Genomic DNA, 20449 nt, shown 5'->3' with positions numbered 1-20449 from the left:
ATTAATCATTGTTTAAGAGTTACTTAATTAAGAGGGAAAGGTTTTAAAGAATTTTTCAAAATTCTCCTAACCCTTATTCTTTTAAGTTCTTCTATTTTGAGTTTTCTCTCTCCTACTCTCTAATACTCTTCCATAAATAAGATTCTAACTTTTTAAAAAAATATTAATTTTTTAAGTGATTATTTTTTAAAAATATTTATAAAAAATAAAAATAGTAATTTTAAAAATATTAACTTTAGAAAAAGAAAAATATTTATTTTTTATTTTTTTATAAAAATATAAAATATAAAATATAATATCATTTATATTATTAAATCTTCTATTACTCTCTTTACTTAATATTAAATATCTAAATAAAAGAGAGGTTTAATCTTCTTTTACTTTCTTTCCCTACTCCTTCTCTCTTCAAACTCTTCTTCTCTCTTCTTTCTTAAACTTTCAAACAAAGCCTTATGTTTCTTCCATTTTTTCACCTGCAGTCTTGAATACAATGGTCTTCATCTTAAACGAGTTTTGCATTACCTTAAGGGCATAGTGAGTCATGGCCTCCATCATACTCGAAAATCTAAACCTACACTTGGTGCTTTTTGTGACTCAACTGCGCAAGAGACACTAAAGGTCGCAAATCTACTCTAGCCTACATTGTGTACCATAACTCCAATGCTCTATCATGGTCTTGCGAGAAGCAATCCACTGTGGCTTGTTCTTCTTCTAAGGCGGAGTATAACACATTGCTTCCAGCGCAGTGCAGAATTGCTTTAGCTGCGTTAATTATTGGAGAACTTGATTTATCTCTCCCTGACTCTCCTACAATTTTTTTCAAATAATATTGGTGCAACTCGTCTTAGTGCAAATCTAGTATTTTAATCTAGAATAAAACACGTAATTGACTATCACTTTGTTCATGAGCTTATTACAAGTCATGATTTATAGGTTTCACTGGTTCCCCTCCTCTCACAAACTCTCACCAAATTCCACCAAACCCTTACGAGGATCACATTACTCTTTTCACATGTTTAAGATATGTGTCGGTTCTCCCACCACCATCTTGCTAGGGGTGTTAGAACACTAACATAGCACATTATTATCTTCCATTTATTTAGCAAATATATTTATTTCATTGATATTTAATAATAATTAATTTTAATTTTCAAATTTAAATTTATTGTATTAATTACAATTAAAATTATATATACAAAAAATTGTTATCATACACAGTAAAATGTGAAGTATATTCTGCATTTGTTCTCATTTTTAATATTTGGAAGATGGAGAGCGGGATGAGAGAGAGTGATGCACAAGAATGGAGCAAGGTTTAATTTGGATCAAAAAGAAGAAGAAGAAGAGAGGATGGTGAAAAATAGATAAAAGGGAAAGCGAGGGCAAATTTGGGTTATTAATTTTATCAGATGTGGGAAGAAGAAGAAGAAAAAAATTGTATCTTGAAGCAGTCATCGAAGTCTTGCCTTTGAAGGAGAGAATTCTTCCAACTGAATCCTATTTTATTTTATTTTTAAATTTTTAACTTTTCTACACACACACAAATACCCTATTTCTCTCCACTCATTCCGTCGAAACAAACACATCCTTGATGAGTCTAACGAAGATATAGTATACTCACCTATCAATAATGACTTCTTGTTAGATAATGTTAATAAGAAACATGCCAAAATTGGAAAATCCATATTTCCATTCCTTACAAGAAGAAGAAGAAATCAACTGAGATTTACCAAATATGTTTATGTATTCTGATTTTATGTTTCGAACGCAACGTCTTAAAGCACACAGAACAAACAAATTACATATTGGAATAAGGCACCAGCAGGGAATGAATCAATCGGAAACAATTGCTCAATTCTTTTCCCTGCCCCCATTATTCTTGTTCCCCTATTTAAATGCTGATAAATTAAGGGAAAATTAAAAAAAATCTCTCTATTAATTGATAACAACATCACCCTTAATTGTCTTTTAGTTTTTATTTTTTATTTTTCCAAGTACTAGAAACATAGAAAAGGGATGTCATTGTAATGATTTGCTTTATTACATGCCTTGAGATGAAGAAGAAAAAGGGCTATGACCAAATCCAAAAGCTTTGATATGGTCTTTAAGGGATCTCTTATGTTTGAAATCCGAACCACAAATACAAAGCCAACGCTTGCCACAGTTTTTCTCATGGGTTCGCCAGTCACCCTTAACGGCCAAAGGCTTGCCACACTTGCGACATGTAAAGGGTTTGGCTCCATGCTTTCTCTTGTAGTGTGTTTGAAGCGTTCGGAAATCCTTGAGAGGCTTAGCTCTTGGGTGCTCAATGTTGTTTTTGCATCCTCTTGAGCAACAATAGCATGGAATGTCTAACAAGGGTCGTGGATGAGTTCGTTTCAACGAGTCTGGTCCTCTACGATACTGTGATCCATGTCCCCACATATGCATCTGCCACCAAGTTAACCCCGTCCTCAGCATAGCAACATTTTACGTATGCTAGGAAACTATTTGTTAGATAAATGTATGGTTCCAATACAGTATTTCTCTCATCAAGTTTTGTGCTTGTTTGAAGACCCAGCATTACTTACTTTTCCACAATATTTATTTTATATACTTATATAGTATTTTTCTCGTTCTTTTATATTATTATTTTTATTCTTTTTTTTTTCACATTATATTATTTATTATATCTTTTATTTTTTTAATCTGTCTACATCTCGTACGTATATAATACTCAATTTTCAATATTTTTCTTTTTTTTTAAATATGATAAAAATAAATAATTATTTTTTAAAAAATAAATTCAATTAAACATGCACTTAATCTATTAGGGGAAATTTTGTAAATAATTTTATATCACATCTTCAACATGTCTTCTCATGTAAGAACATGTACTGGGCTTGAAGTGTAGAATCGGCAGTCATATATATCTTTTTTAGAAATTCAACTTTTTATTTGAAATGGGATAGTAAAGTTAGATCAAACTCTAAATGACTTGCTCGTATATATACGATCTAAGATTTTGTTGGGAACGAATTTTCTTAAAAGCTTAAAGTGATTCAGAAGGATACATGAATAGTTTTATGTTACATCTCCAATAACATTTTTACCATGTTAAAATTGTTAATGGCTGCACTTGAAGATGTATATAATTGAACGTGGAAATATTCAGTTTAGAGATTTCTAGCTAAGTGCCAGTACATATTCTAATGAACTAAATAAAATATGAAAGAACAGCACCTGAAGGTTATTGTAACGATTGAAGGTTTTGAGGCAAACGGGACAAGAGAAATGACTGAATCCAATGAGGATCTGCTCTTGAGTTGGTATCCAGTAATTGTTAGGAACTTGAGTTGCCGCATTCATTAATCCATTGTTATTAGTGGAGCCACTTGAATTGTCAGGGAGGCCTATGTGCAAGGCCACTGTGACATCCTCACCTTGACTATAGCATGCTTTAGAATTGTGGCTTAGGAATGAAGCTTCTTGTGTAGGTGAACCAAGGAAGCTGCTTAGTAGAGGAAGAGGTTGAAGCTGATTTTGATTCATGTGTCAAGGTAAAGAATGAAATATTGATATGATTTGCATGTGAATGAGGCAGGGTATAATAGCTACATAATATATATAATATATATATCAAAGGGGTCCATTGTATTGTACATTTTTAAAAAATAAAAATAAAAAATTGGGAGAGTCAAGTTAGATTTTTTCAGATTTTGGAAGTATAATAAGGACTGGAGCCACACTAGATAAATTGGCATGTAACAAAACTTGGAAAAGAGGAAGAGTGAAAGAAATGGTGTGATAGGTAGCCGGAGAATATTACAGTTGAATGAAAAGAGCCTTTGTTGAGGGGGTCATAAATTTCTCCTGCATGTCCACTTTGTCCATTTTAGGATTGATTAGGATATACCTTAAATTCTGTGGCCCATGCCCCCCAAACGTAGAAAGAATTGCATGGCAGTGGATTTAAATTAGAGGGCAACGCATTTTGCACTGTCAGACACAAACCAAAATTAAAATCCTTCTGGAAATTAGCTCTTGGTTAACACTCAACATCTAACTCTACACAATTTTATCTTAAGGTAATTTTCGTCTGCATAACTGTAAAATTATAACTAATGAGGTGATTCTTAAATAATTATAGAGCTTATCGATTACATCTAGAATTCAAATATAACGATATCCTACACTGCCCAGGATTCACAACCCGTGACTGCACAAGAATGTGGGTTTTTAGAGGCAAAAATAATTTGACATACGAAAAACTGTTAAAAGTACAACGACGGGCCTTAAAATATTACATTTTATGATCAAGTTCTATGAATATTTGCGTGAGTTTCTGAACGACTGTACATTAAAGGAAAATCAACAAAATTAGTAGACCAATAATATAAACCACATATAGTATTACTATTAAATCTTGAAAATCTGTTGGTTCCACTCGCTTTAACTTAACCCATGAAGTAAAAAGATTGATTTAAAGAAATATTTGCTTAATTATAAAGAAAATTACTATTTCATTCAAATAAATAATTTTTTAAAATATGAATTTGGATTTTATTTGTCATACGATTTTGATTTGTTCTTATTCATGCAAAAATAAATAAATTTAAAACAGTCTCCCACATCAGGATTTGTTTTATTGTCGTCCTTCCCTAATTAACGTGGTGGTTATACCTTTTTTGTTTTCTTGACAAAATATGTATTAATCTCAATATGTGTCATGCATTTTCAATCTGGTCTTTATTTGAAAATTAAGTTTTAATTTAGTCTGTAAAGACCTAATATACTTTGATAAAGATTAAGGAACAAATTAAAAACAATTGTATATGTCAAGATCAGATTTCAATTACGTAACACATAAGAATTAAATTAAAATGTTATAGCACATATACGGATTAATGTCAGCAGTCATTAGTAAGGAAAAGACGATGTTATAATGCCGTTATAAAATATCTAAATGTCAGAGGTTATTTTAATTTACTGAATATGTATTTAGTTAGGTCCTCTCTAACTCTGTTCATAACCATTCGTTAAATTAAATCTTTTGTTTTATTTGTATAAAAATTAAATCTAAGCAATATACAAGTTCATAAGTCTTGCATTTGTTATCATAAGTTTAGTTTTGCTAGGCGGTTGAATTACAAGAACACAAACAATATACAAAGGAACGTACTCCAAGGTATTACCACTGGAGTCAACGTATTTTTCTCTCTCTTATTTTATTTTAATTTAAATATTATTTTAGTCTCTATATTTAAATTTAAATTTATAAATTAGTCTTTATATATAAAAAATTTATATATATATATATATATATATATATATTCTTAATTTAATTCCTAATGTTAGGTTTAAAATAAATAACATAAAATAAGTGAGAGATTAAATTGAGAATAAATATACATACAAAGATTGATTTACAAATTTTTTATATATAAAGATTAATTTATAAATTCTCAATCCTAAACTTATAAATTTGAGTCAATGATATTTTTTTGAACTTACGAGATACATTTAGTTTACATCTTGATTTTGATAATATCAAAAAAATAGAGAACCATTTTTATTGTTGGCAATGTTGATGAGAACAAATTTAAAGATAAAAAGAATTTTGATGAGAGATTAAAATTTAGAATGAATGCGTGTGAGTGAGGGTGGAAGTGGTGAAGTAATTAAAAAAAAAATCATTGAAGATGGTTGAATTTTGTGAATGAGAGGTCATGAGAAGAAAAAACTCTAATCTCCGTTAGAGACTAATGAGAGTAAGATTGAAAGGTAAAAAAGTATAAAAGCTAGTAAAAAAAAATGACAATGTCCATTATTTTGTTTATTTTCTTTGTATTTGACTTAATTTATAAATTAATCTATGTATATAAAAAATTTATAAATCAATTTTATTATATACATTTATTTTAATTTAATTTCTTACTTATTAACGTTGTTTACTTAATATTTAACAATAAAAATTGAATCAAAACTAAATTTATGTATAACAACTAATTTATAAAATTCTTAAATATAAAGATTAACTTATAAATCTAAGTTAAATATAAAAATTAAAATACTATTTAAATTTTTCTCCTTTATCGCACAAATTTGGTAATTTATATAGTTTTTTATACTGAAAAAATTTGATGTTGATTTTATTTGACCCAAAACACAACGGTCACATACTTCAAATATGTAAACTTTTATTAACGAAGAAATAATTTTCTAAGTCGATCAATGAAAAATTAATTTAAAGGAATTAAATAAAATTGATGAGGGGTATAAAAGGTTATCATTGAATTGATAATTTAAAAGAACATTTAGGGAATTTGTTTATAAATAGAGAAAACATAAAAAGTGTATAACCTCCCAAATCCCAATCCCATTTTCCAATTCAAAAATAGGATTTCGAGGGATGTTTAATGGGTGGAATTGACCACCGAATAAACGTCAAATGTGAGTGGGTAAATAAATAAGTCGAATCAAGTCAAACCCAACCAATATTCTTCTGAAGCTTCAATTTTATATTTCACACTTATTTTGACCACATCCCTTTTATTATTTATCTTTCTTCCTTATTTATTATTCTTTTCCGAACAAGTACATCTCTTAAGATATGTCAAATAATTATTTTATTATTAATTATGCTTTACACATGTTATATTCTATTAGTTAAAATTTGTTGAAAATTAAAAATAAAACTCATAAAAATATGGAGTAAAACAGCTTTGATCAGATAAATTATTATTTTACATATATATCTCGTCAATTTAGAGGAGATAAATTCTTACGAACTGATGTGTCCAGGATCATAATCTATAAATCTGATGGATCCACTAAAAAAAGCTCTTGTTCTTATCGGTTCATGCCTTGCGATTATAAATGTTACGTTAGATTTAGAACATTGGCTATAAATAGAGAATGATTTGACCTATGACGTGTAGAGATATGCATTTGCTTTTCCTTATATTAACATGAATAATTTTACTCAAACAGTAACAAACACCCGATATATATATATATATATATATATATATATATATATATATATATATATATAAGTAAAATCATAATGGGTTTACAAGTTGATAAAGGAAATAATTTTCCTAAAATAGTTGCAATTAATATTAAACTATTATATTTTCTTTATGTAATTAAAGTAAACTACCCATTTACGCCAGTACTGATCACCAGTATTTCAATTACATTTGATAATCAGTTTGAATAAATTTTTAATAAATATTATAAAAATTATTCTATGTAATATAATCATTTTAAAAGTTTCATTATCCACAAATAAACTACATAAGGCGATTGGACATTACACTAGTCCAAGTTCATAAGATATTAGGTGATGAATTTTTTTTCCCGTGTACATATTACTCAATTTACTCATTCTTATTTGATATATATGAAATTTTTGCAGTTACACTTATTATTTTAATATTATTTAATTCTTTTTTCATAAACACTTATCTATACATAATAAAATTCAACATGTTTACCTTAAAAAAATTTAACAATATGATTTTATAGGTAAAAAGTTTTAATAAATTGAAATAAAAAAATTCTAAACTAGGCCATAAACACCATTGTCTCCTCCCATCTCCTATTCTTTAAGGATATATTTGGAGTTGAATTTTGAAAAAAAAAAAAAAAAAGGAAGAAGGAGAAAATTAAATTTTTTTTTCCAAATATAAAGAGTTATATAATATTTATAAAAAAATTATTCTAATTTATTATTTTATAATTTATTTTTAAACCATAATAAAACTAGAACATATCTTAAAGAGTTATTTGAAAGAAAATTTTTGAAAAAAATAATTTTTAATTTTTAATTTTTAAATTAAATGAATTATATATTTTTATAATAATAAATAATTAATTAATACATAAATTTATATTAATATATTATTTATTATTTCTATTTTAAAAAATAAATTAAATATATTTAATTAAAATATCATTGTTATTTTCTCATTTCCTTTCTTTGAAGAGCCCTACTAATACATTCTTGAAGTAAATATGTTGGGAAAAACACAAATACTTCAAAAATAATAATCATACCCACGTAAAATATGTATGTTAGATAATTTATAGAAAATTTGAAAACTTTTAAATATATTTTAAGATATTTTTATTTTTACGCTTTTGTATTAGGAAGTAGTAAAGATTTAACATTGGTTTTTTGGAGTGACACAAAAGAATCATAAAAAATAGTTTGGGTTAAATAAAAAAGAGTATGCATAAGTTAATTGGAACTTATTGGATAAATGAGTTTAAGAATATTGAAGTTTCCAAACTCATATTTTAATATGCTAAGAGCGCAGTATGGATCATGTATTGATATGTTAGTTTCTTTGAAAATAACTCATAATGCTTTAGATTGGTGGAAGGACATGCTATAAGTTTGTAAGCAAGCTAATGAACGGATAGATTTTAATGTCACACAAGTTATTGGCGAAGATTGTTTCTTTGGTTTTTGAAAAAATAAATGGATAGAAAATATTGCGTTGACGAATTCATATTCAACTATTTTCAGCAACGACCAATAAAGAGACATGGATGGTGAATAATGAACGATTCGAGATGAGTCAATGAGTATAAAAAATTGTTTGAAAAAGACAATTATTTTCATGAGAGTAAGATTTATAACAACTGTTGTGGGAGATTATAGAAGGTAAGAGATTGAAAGAAAATGTTAATGACATGTTAATATGAAAGTATGATAATAATAAAGACTACAAATAGTATTCAATCTGTTTATCACTATATTTATAATTTCTTCACTGTACATAGCAATTCAGAATTGTGTCTAGTACAAATATCACGCAAAAGTTTGTATATTGAGAAAAGTAACGATATTTGTGTAATGTCAAGAAATGAAAAGAAGTTGCAATGATATAATTTATAGTAATATGTAGAATTTAGTTTTAATAAAATAATATCTTTTTTAATAGTAATGTGTTAAATATTAGTGAAACGGAATAATCTCTTAATAGCTATTATTAATTTTTTACAGAAATATAATGAGTTAAAACATATACTTTGATTTTATTTTTAATAAAATATCAATGCTTATGAAAAAAAAATATTGATATAAATAAAAATATCACAATAACTTATTTTTAAAATATTAGATTTTATTTGGTTGCAAGGAATTGAAGACGAAAACAACTAATTACAAACAAGAAAAGCTATATCCAAAGAGGTTAAGAGATAATTCAAGAGAAGGGTTCCTCGTAATTAACCAGAAGCTTTGAATATGCTGAGCATCTTTCTTAGCTGATAGCAATACCTTATCAATCTTTTTCTACCAAACTACAAATGGACGTGATTAAGGAGATGTACCTGTAATTAATCAAATCACGTGCCTGTATTCTTCATTCCAAGTCACAGCATGATCATGAAGAACAGCACAAAGTTCAACATCATATATATTGTTGCACATTCCAATGCCCCCCAAAAGGCCACAAATCCAAGAACCTGAAGAATTTTAGAGCAAGGTGCCAAAGCCTGCATTCCCTGGGTTGCTACGGGAACTTCCATCATCGTTAATGATAACAATTTCTTGTGCTTGTCTGGTTGCGCTAGATCAATTTCTAATTAATCTCTTGCTTTACAACGTAATAGTTTAATAAAATTATTTTTCAGTTGAAGAATGCTAATAATATATTTTTAAAAGATTAAAATTTATTAAAAATTAAAAAGTATAAAAGAAAAATATTAATTTAATAATAAAAAAATAGTTGACATATATATTTTTTGTAATTTTTAATAAATTTTAACAAATAATTAAAGAAGACTACCTTAACTCTTATAAGGAGTATTTTATCTCTATTCCTAATCAATATGGAACATCTTAACAAAAAGTGTGTTAAAAAATATATTGTTAGCATTTTTCTTATACCGATGTAATTTAATATTTTATTTTTTTATTATTTTTTAAAAAAATAATTTTTTTACTTAATTTTATTTTTTCAATATAATTTTTATTTTATAATTTCAAGAAAGAATTAAATTTTTTCTTTTAATTATAAGACAATTATTATCTTAAAAAAACAAAAAAAAATAAAGATCTAAAGAAGGTAACCTTATTTGAACTATCATTATAGATAACAAATCTCTTCTTCTAAGTATTTAATGTGAAATAATATTATGATTAACTAGATTCATAAATTTCATTTTTTTTTATAATCATATATGTTGATTAGAAAAAAGAAAAGAATAAAACAGGAAAAAAGAGAGAATAAAACAGGGTTTACCAAGTCTAGGTTAGTAAAACTCATACCTTAAGTTCTTAAAAAATATTTTACTTATTAAAAATTTAATATGACCTGATAAATAATAATAATTTATCAACAATAGTTAGATATTTATTTCTTAAAAAAATCCCTTAATTACAAATTGAATATTAATTATTGATTAATGTCGTTTTCTTCACTTTTTTTTTTGGGCTTTCTTTTGTCCTTCTATTATGGCATATTACTTGTATCCCATTAATAAAAAAATAACTATAAGTATTTTTAAGTCTTAATTATCACAAATAAAGATTCATTAATTATTAAGTTTTTTATACTTTTATTTATTATAAAAATTTATTTTAATGGAGTACTTACTCATTGTAATATATATAACTTATCAGTTTGACAATTTAATTTTATAAGTATTTTTTAAATATAATATAAATTTATTATTTATAATTGTTTTTTGTTTGTCTTAAATTATTTCTTAATTTCTTATAAATAAGGCAAATGTAATTATTGTTTTTTTCGTTTAAATTCCACTTTTGAAAAAAAGCTTTGCAATTCTATTTAGGATTGAAAGAAGTAATAGATTGCACAAATCAAAAATTGCCGGCAACATCTCACGTCTCTGAAAATTTCCCTTAGCCTATATCGAAAGAAAATTTTAAAATAAATTAAAAATTTACATAAATCATTTTTATTAATTTAAAAATTATTTCATCTTAAAATTAGTTTTAGACTAAAATAAACATTGGTCAAACTCTGGTATAAACATAGGGTCTGATTGCTATATCAATAAAATGCAAAATTTCTTATTTAGGGACTTTGATTTCTCTATTTGATCATGTGACATATAGGTTAAACTCTTAGAAATGGAGGGAAATATAACTTAAAAGATAATAGAATTAACTACTAAAAGCGATTAAAGTGATAATCCTTGAAGACAGGGAAAAGAGAATGAAGATAATCTCCATGAAGTTGATTAGTCCAACTTTTGAATGCCGTAGCTGTGGAGAACACAAGTAATCTGATGAGAGCCTTATTGCCTAAAAGCTACAGCATGTGTGGACCAAAAAAAATGAAGATATGATGTGGAAAAAGATCAAGAATTAATGTGATGGAATTTAATTTGAAGATTATACAGTTGAAACTTAGCAGGTATATATATTATTAGTTCTTCCCTTGGCTATTTGAACTTTCTGAAGTTATAACTACTCCAGCTGCTGTCTCGGAGGAGGTACGCTGTTGAGTCTGTGAATCTGATCACAACCAACCATGATAAACAATAGTCACATAGTGTTAAACATTGAGTTATAAAGAATTATATAAATATTAATTGACTAATCTCATGCATTAGGCTATATATCCATTGATCCTACTCTATATATGAATATAGTAGTTTGACTTTTAAGAAAATTATTTTGATAGGACCTTCCATGTACATTAGTGTGTGTTTGTTGGAGAAACTAATAAATGAAAATTCCAAAAATTGGTAACTAAATGAAAAATACAGTTCTTATTTTCGCTAATTGTTTGATTAAAAAAACAAATTTTACTTTAACTCACTTTTCATAATGCAATAGCAACAGAATTTATAGAATAAAATTTATTTGAACTCGTCCAAATTTTTTTTCTTTCTCGAATGAATGCAGAAAATTTATAGAAATTGTATTGAAAGAGGGGAAGAAACTAATTGAAAAGAAATTAGAGGTTGATCTAACTGAAGTTGGTACTAACAAAAGGAAAGGAAAAAGTTAATTTGTTTTGGTTACTATATTTCGTTTGAAATCAGAAACTTACAGCTGTGATAGTATATCTAACGTGCAATGTGGGCCAATGCATGAATGGAAGAGCATTTGACTGCTTCTTTAAAGAATTTAACCACCACAACATATATTTTTTCCTACTGAAACCACATGCATTCACTGTTACTTTACATGATGACCCTCTCTCCCTCTGTCATGACTTTCTTCCGCATTGACCCATACATTATACGGTTCATGGCACAACCGAGACAGCTCATTCACATGGGGTTGGGGTTGCCCATGTGGACCCCCATGGCCACATGTTACAGCCAAATCATAATATATATTGTGTGTCAGTAAGTGCATCATAATTCATAAATCTCTGTGCACCTCTCTCTTTCACCACACTCTCCCTACTGTGTGGGCATGTGTTTGTGCATATACTTGAGTGAAATTAGATATATAATATACACACGTTAGAGAGTAAGAATATTGAAGAAAAGATCATATGTAGTAAATTTTTATTTAGAATTATAAGATATCACAATATTAATGACATTGAATGTTATAGCTTTCAATAAAATTTTGTTATTTCTTAACACGTGTCCTTGTATACATCATAAAAATTGAATTAAATTAAATTTATTTAAAGAAGGGGAAAGAAAAATGTACCACTAGGGGAAGGAGGGGGTTGCCTTATTGCTAGTTGTTGCAATTGAGGTGGACGATATGCAGAGAAGGAGCTTTCCATGGGTGTAGGGTAGTATAAATAGGAGGGTCCAGCTGGTATGCGATGTGCTTGGGGTGTAGAAAATGTGCCTCTTGGTGCTTGCATAGAATAACCATAGTAATATGGGGAACCCATGGTGGAAGATGATGGTCCATAAAGTTGTTGGTAGTATTGAGGTTGATGAATTTGTGGGTTATACAATGTGGCCTGTGCTCATTCAAATACACACACAATCATTAAGGTAATATTAGCCAACTGTTATCCATTATTAGTAACTAACCTGACATCATTAAAAAAATATATATTACATGTTAATTGATTGGAGGGATAGAGATGCTTACTTGGTGGTACCCATAATCAGGGGTGTAGGTAGGGTAGCTGCAAAGAGAGTTGAATGGAATTTAATCACTAAGCAAATGTGGAAGGAAATACGTTAAATGCAATGGTGCGTTTGTTTCTTTGAGAAGCAATGACTCAAAATGGAACACTTCTATTGTTGTGGACTGGTACTGAACTTAATTTGTAAGGTTTTCCCGGTAAATCCGGTGAGAAAAAAAGCCATTAATATCAATGGCATTGGTTGTCATGTGGGACCCTCAAATTGATCAATGTATGATGAGAGTTAGTGCTATTGCGTGTGCTTGCTTTGTGTAATGGTATGGTATGGTGTGCATTGTCCCTAAGATTGAATTAGTTATGACTCACTTCAGTGATAGCATCCTTTTTTGTAGTTGAGGCATTATGAACATCATGCTGCCCCATCAAGCAGAAAAAGGAAGGAATAAAGCACTGTAAAGAATGGTCAAGGTGGTATCCAATGATATGGAAAATTTTGCATGCACATATAAATATAAACTATGCTATCTCGTGGAACTGACAGAGTAGAGTTTAAGGAAGGAAAATTCTGATAGAACGTAAAAAGAATTTTGCTTTGTAGAAGTTTCTAGGCGACTCAAGAAGTTCAATGACTTTGCAATAATTTCCTTTGCTTTAAGATAAAGAAGAGAAAAAGTAAATAAAGTAAATTTTAATATTTTAATCATATCAGAGAAATGATATGGATAATGTTAATACTTTTCATTGTAATAACCGTAACGAACTATAAAAAAATATGTTATTTTGTTTGAAAATAGAAAAGGATGAGGTTGATACACCTGAGAAAAAGAATAAAGGACACGAGCTGTAACGGCGTTATTTTCTACACTTTTTGTGTTAGCTTTCTGCAGTTTAGTACACAAAACTGAATTTTATATACTATGCTTCTACATCCCTCAGGAATTTTATATACTAATTTTGTATACCTTTTGTTTTTGTTCATCATTTTCTTTTAAAGGGTAGTTTTTAAATTACCAACTAATATACAGAGTTCTTCTCATAAGACAACAATAACATTGCTGGTGAGAAAATGACTTGATGGTACAGGACATGCAAAAGTACCGAGCTGAGGGATTTTATTATGTACAAGATTATAAATCAAATTTATTGACCCAGGACCACTATGACACATAAATATGTAGATGCATTGCCACGGATTACATATCTATTGATCTGTACCTGTTATCACCAGCGTTTCTACTATTACCATAGATGTATATATCAATAACATAAGTTACAAAAGTAATGTTTCTCATCGAAAGGTTAAATCTATATGTACCCTATCTTCTTAGACCACCTTTAATTTATTACATTTATAATTCAACAATGTCATTCATACACCTTAACTTACCACCCCATCTCTACTGGATAAATGTGGCATATAAACTCTACATAAAATTTAGGTTTATAATTTAAAAGTACTACATGATTTTGTTCTTTAAAGTTTCAAGATTCAATAACAAATGTAACACATTATGACATTAAGGTTAATGAGGGTGATTAAGATTTAAGAATTAAGGAGAAGGAAAGTAGAGGGTGGAAATGCACATGATGGTTGTTGAAGAGAAGGGAAAATGTAGTAGATTTAAATATTGATATGATATGTGAGGATTTTCACGCTGACACCAAGACCTACTGTAATTGGAGGGAAGCAGTCAAGCGACATATGTAGACAGCAATGTGTGCGTCTATTGCAGTTCTCAATTAATAGCATGGACCAGTTCCTTTGACTGTGAGTCACAGACATGGGTAATAAATGGCCACAGTAAATGAACAAAGCTAACTCACCCATATGGAGGGTACAATACCGGCGGTGGCGGTGGCAACGGCGGCGCTCCTCCCGCCGGCACGCCACTGTACGACGCCGTTCCTGGTGCTCCTGTCCCCACCCCACTTTGGAATGTACCCCTTCCTGCATCACCACCCCATAATAGTAGCCCATCATTTTTCATGACAAAAGTTGTAAATTTGATCAAGGGATTAATAAAAAACTACATTGTGTCCTATATATAACATAATGATAATAATGATTGAGTTTATAACATTGTAAGATATAGTAAATGAAATAAAATAAAATAAATAAAAAACATGTAAAATTAACCTCTGGGTGGTGATGGTCTAGGCCTTCCAAGAGAAGCAATGTTACAATTTGCTCTTCTTCCATCAATCACTGGGTTTGGATCAGCACATGCTCTTCTAGCTGATTCTGGATCACGGAATGTTACCTGCTCATTGTGTACACACACATATATATAGGACATAGGACACGTAATTTGTATATAATAAGAATCAAATCAAACAACACACTTTGCAGTGAAATAGAATCAAGCTTGGACTTTAAGGCATAGTGAGAGAGAGAGAGAGAGAGAGAGAGAAACATACGAATCCGTAGCCTTTAGATTTTCCTGTGTTCTTATCAGTGATAATGACAGCTTCAAGAATGTCACCAAACTGTTCAAAATATTTGCGCATTTCTTCAGTTGGAGTCTCCCAAGCTAGTCCTCCAACAAACACCTTCGTGAACGTTGTGTCTCCGAACTGTGATCGGTAATGTGGGTAAGCCATGGCATCAAAGGAAGAAAAGGGTGTTCTTGTTTATGCATGAAAGCTAATAATTAAGCTCTTTGCTTTTTCTCATTTCTTGTTATCTTCTCTCCCATCAAAGTTCCTTTCTTTTCTTCTTCTTCTCGTTTATGTTCTCTCTGTGTGTGTGCGTGCGTGCGTGCCTTTCCTCCCCCACCATTCAACAACGCCCCTTCTTGTTCTCACCACAGAAGAATCATTGAATTTGAAGAGAGTCTCAGGGGAAAAGGGGTGGTGGGTATGGTTTATGATGATGTGGTATCGTTATTATTTGATGGTTGTTTGTGACAGAGGAGTTGGTTAATTACAACAAAAAATATATGAAAAGAAAAAAAAAAGTTATCTTATAAAAAATGTAATTAAAAAGAAAAAGAGAGGGAGAAAAAGGGTGGTGGAGGAGAGAGAAAGAAATCTGACAGCTGCAAACTCTAATTTGCTGGCCAAAGAGAGAAGGAAGAGTGGGTGTGTGCTTTGTAGTAGTATATCACAAGTGACAGCTGCGTTACTATCTCACTTGAAGTTGTTTCCTCTCTGTCTCTGCATTAATATACTATCGCACCATCCAATCAATTCTAAGTTTTGACTTAAACTAGTATTTCATTGACCTTGTGTTCTTCTTCGGTTACATTACATAGCCACTGGCACTTGCATATACATTATATATAGTAGGCTAGGACATGCTAATTTTTAAATTAGGATTTTTCAATTATTTTTGAAGAAAAAATGTTTATCCTTGTTAATTGCAGAAGGGTATTTGTAAAAATGTTTGGTTTACGAACAAGGAAAGATATGGACCTCGATGATCATCAGATGGTTCTTTTTACATGAAAAGAAGAAATTGTATAATTGATATGAGGGGTGCGTGCTGTCGTTGGCAGCTTTGGTTTACAGGTAGGGAATGAACCAGATGAAATTTTTATTCAGTCCGCTTCCTTTTTCCAAGGTGTTTGTTGCAGCGAAAGTTATGCGTATATGTTATTATTAATGTACAAAGTAAAAACAATATAATTTAATTTTCAATTTCAACTCCTCTACCTTGCCTTTTGTTGGTTAATTATATTTGATCATAGATCATGTGCTGGGGTAATTAACTGGACCAATCATGGTTGCACCTTTTTTTCTTTATGTTGGGACCAAAGTATATCCCACATGACCCCGAATCCGCTAATCATAAGCTATTACAAAGCAAATCAACCAAAAAGAATGGGTTAGTTACAGTTAGGTTTGAAAAAAAAAGTATATACTTTAAAAAATATTTAATTTTTGGTTGAAACTTGAGTTTATTTTAGTGCAGCATAGGGAGTCATGTTCAAGGAAGCCATTATGCGGCTACGATGAAAACAAAAATAAAGACTGTTCTAGAATATATATATATATATATATATATATATATATATATATATCCATCTCCATCGTATCATTCCCTCGAATCGCATCATTAGCAATATGAAGCTAATATCCCACTTATTTTATTACTAATGGTAGACCATTATCTTGTCCACAAGGCACCAAGAATGAGAAGCACAAAGTCACCTCTCCAGCCACCAAATGAATAAGACTATTATCTAAGGAGAAATTTATTTAATTATTCTGCCTAAAGTATTAGTTGGATGATACATGCTTGGCACTCCCTTATTGTAGTAGAGGAAGGCCTTAATGATCATATATAGTTTTTCGTAAATGACATTTTGCTAGTGAGCGAAGCAAGAGAACACGCACACACCCCCACAAGCAAGAGAGAAGTCATTATGTAACTTGTTGCCAGCGTTAGGGACGAGGAGACAGCTATAAGGACCTTGTGGTTTTTATGTTAAAATAACTCTGCAAAACAAACGAGTCCGTGAACTGGCAGTCCTCTCCACGTGGGGTCCTATCAATGTTGAAATACTATGAGCTGGATTTCCATCTACTCAAGGGATTTTGGGACGAACATTCACATTATTTATATACATATATGACCCCCCCAACCTGCCCTTCATCAACCAATACTCACCAATCAATGTTCATTTAAGCCTTGCAATGCAAACACTTGTTTAAGCTTTCACCATATAAATCACCCCCTTCATATATTCTTCAATTCTTCCTTATAGACTTCCTATTTGGGGTGTCATGTTTCATTTCCTTAGTTCCACATTATGGTTTCTTCTTTTGGCCATTGACTCCATCCATCTCATAAATAAAAGGTGCAGAAAGTGAAACCCTTTCCATTTCATATGAACAGTATCTTATCTCTTTATAATACAAATGACTACAATTGTCAACTGGCCTTATTTTTTTCAATTCTTCTCTCCCTTTTCACTGTCGTTTTGGCTAATGGGATTCAAACAACATCGTTACCTTTTTGTCACAAACTAAGATAAAGACCTTTCGCAATCTAATCAGCTAAAGAAAGAATCTTCCGTAATAATGTCTAAAAATTGATTATACCTATTGACAAATTTTGCCATGAGATTCAGCTAGATAGAGGAGACAGGTGAATCTGTTTTGATCAGTAAGCGTTTGAGGGTGAGAAGTTAGTGCCCCTAGCAACTGGGGTTGTCTTTTCCATCATTGAAACTGTAGACAACAAATATAGAGGATTATGTATTGGGGAGTCATATTGAATTCATCAATAATATTTCTTTGAACAACTTTGAGTAAAAAACTATTTGTAATTTTATATATAGTATCATTTTTTAGTTATTCAAATAACATAACTACTACAAATTTGTCATTTGATGCATAACTCAATTATAATATAAAGTGACTTCTACAGTGCTTCAGCATTAACATCTCAATGTCACTTAAATGAATAGTAGGAGCATAAAATCTATATATATGATGGTGCCTCAACGGCATATACCTATGAACAATAAAATTTACAGGAGCTATATAGGGTCAATTATCCAAAATGAAGAAGTGGAACTTATTATTCTTGGCCATTATAAAACGATTCTAAACAATTTCCTAGTTCTTTTGGCAGACCAAAAGTAAAAGGAAATAAATGAAAGCATGAATTATTGAAACATCATCCACGTTACCACCTCACAGATATCTCAATGGCCCTCTAATGTGAGACCGGATAGGAGTCCTAGTCACCAAGGGGTCATGTACTACCTTTCTAGCCATAAAAGGAAAAGGAAGAAAAGAAAATGTCATTAACTTCCAAATATACTGATATACAGTTGTTCCTCGCAGAGTATGAGCTGATGTAATCATAAATGAATTATCATTCTCAGAGAAGCTATCAAATTGACAAAAAATTGAACTTTTACTTTCTTTGAAAATATTCCGTTTTGGAGCTTTGAAAATTGGTAGAATGGAGGTTGAAGCTTGCCCAACGCGTCACTAGATAGGTGATCAAAATAATAAATAAATAAATTTGTTAGTTCTTGGTTTCACGGGTTTTGCATTGAACTCTAATAAAGATGTGATTTATAGTTATGTTGTTACACATTATTTGAGAATGCAAAAGAAATACGAAAGAACGGGATGATCATTTGACTCTGAAGTCAGATTTTAGTGTCCCATACCCGTATTAACTTTTGAGTGAATGATTAATTCGGGAAAATATATATTAATCATAATTTTTTAAAATTTTCTGCTTTTAAGAATCAGTTCTGTAAATGATGAAAATAACATGTTAGTATTTTCATAATGTTTTCTACACAAATTTTTAAAAGTAGAAAATAAAATGAAAGTAAGATGGTATTTTGAAATTATCAGTAAAAAATAATTAAAAACAATATTTTTTTTCAGATTAAACAGTCCCAAGTAAAATATTTTCTTTTTTGTACTGCGGTTGCTCTTTTTCAGTTACTGTTTTTGGGTTAGAGTAAGATTGTTATATTATGACTAGGACCAAAATTTAAAAAATGCATAACATGGTCAAGTGCTCTTGTTAGTGGCTATGCCAAAACAAACTCAATTAAGTATTTTTGTGAAGTTAAACGGAACTTAGAATTTAGAAGTAACTTCAAATTTACAAGTCCAATACAAAGTAACCCATATTATTTTTGGTCCCCAAAAATAAGCCAATTTGATATATGATTTATGAAGTTAGAAGAGAAGAATCAGAAGATGGCCCATACAGCGACCGAACAGGTGTTTTTCTGATGCCCCTTCCCCTCAATGAAAACAAAAGATTGCAGGGCCTGCTTCACATTGTGCTTGGGCTTAAACAAGGGTCCCATTTGCTGTCCAATTTAGCCACTGACAAAACATACAATATATGACCACACAATAACATTGGGTGGTGGCGCAGTTGGCTAGCGCGTAGGTCTCATAGCTTCTGAGTTATCCTGAGGTCGACAGTTCGAGCCTCTCTCACCCCAGTCTGATGTTTTAGTTTTCTGAATTTCGTCTATATCTTTACTATAGGCAGATGGATTGATTCCACAGTCACAATGACTCCATTTTAAAAGTTAAAAAATATTAATGTTGATTTTTTGATAAAAATAAATAATTAATAATAGTAAAATTTTATTTTTAAAAAAATATTTATTATATTTTTATAATTTTAATATTATAAATATGTAATTTTTTTATTAAAACTTTTTATTTATAAAGAATTGAGTTCAGCTCTAAGGGTGAAGTTTAAAAAATCCTTCAGTTTTACTGAATTTTAAGACTTTTTTTCTTTTCTTTTCTTTTCTTTTTTTTACTTTTACGTCAGATCGGTGAAGTTGAAACCATCCCCTCGGAGAATTTGGTCTTCATGATAATCCAAATTGAGATTCTAAAGTTCATCTTCGATTGCTGAATCGAAAAATGGGAAACAGTCAAAATCCAACCTGTCAAAACATTTGTATTCG

At 29.9% G+C, this 20449-nt stretch overlaps 1 protein-coding gene and 1 pseudogene across 1 annotated transcript; both read right to left on the bottom strand.

The window, feature by feature from the left end:
* Positions 1–2040: 2040 nt before the first annotated feature.
* LOC113848422 lies at positions 2041–3570 on the bottom strand (annotated as a pseudogene).
* Positions 3571–11393: 7823 nt separating this feature from the next.
* LOC113848197 (RNA-binding protein 38-like) lies at positions 11394–15671 on the bottom strand. Its single transcript, XM_027477600.1, has 6 exons — positions 15456–15671; positions 15175–15298; positions 14862–14985; positions 13040–13076; positions 12641–12905; positions 11394–11482 (listed from the first exon to the last, which is right to left on the bottom strand). Exons 1-6 carry the CDS (start codon positions 15636–15638, stop codon positions 11394–11396), a joined length of 822 nt encoding a protein of 273 aa, XP_027333401.1. The 5' UTR covers positions 15639–15671.
* Positions 15672–20449: the final 4778 nt, after the last annotated feature.

This window comes from Abrus precatorius, unplaced genomic scaffold (assembly GCF_003935025.1).
Source record: "Abrus precatorius isolate BTA unplaced genomic scaffold, Abrus_2018 Scaffold8, whole genome shotgun sequence".
Classification (NCBI taxonomy): Eukaryota; Viridiplantae; Streptophyta; class Magnoliopsida; order Fabales; family Fabaceae; genus Abrus; species Abrus precatorius.
Note: the sequence above shows the minus strand (reverse complement) of the source record. Positions and strands in the feature narration are given on the sequence as shown.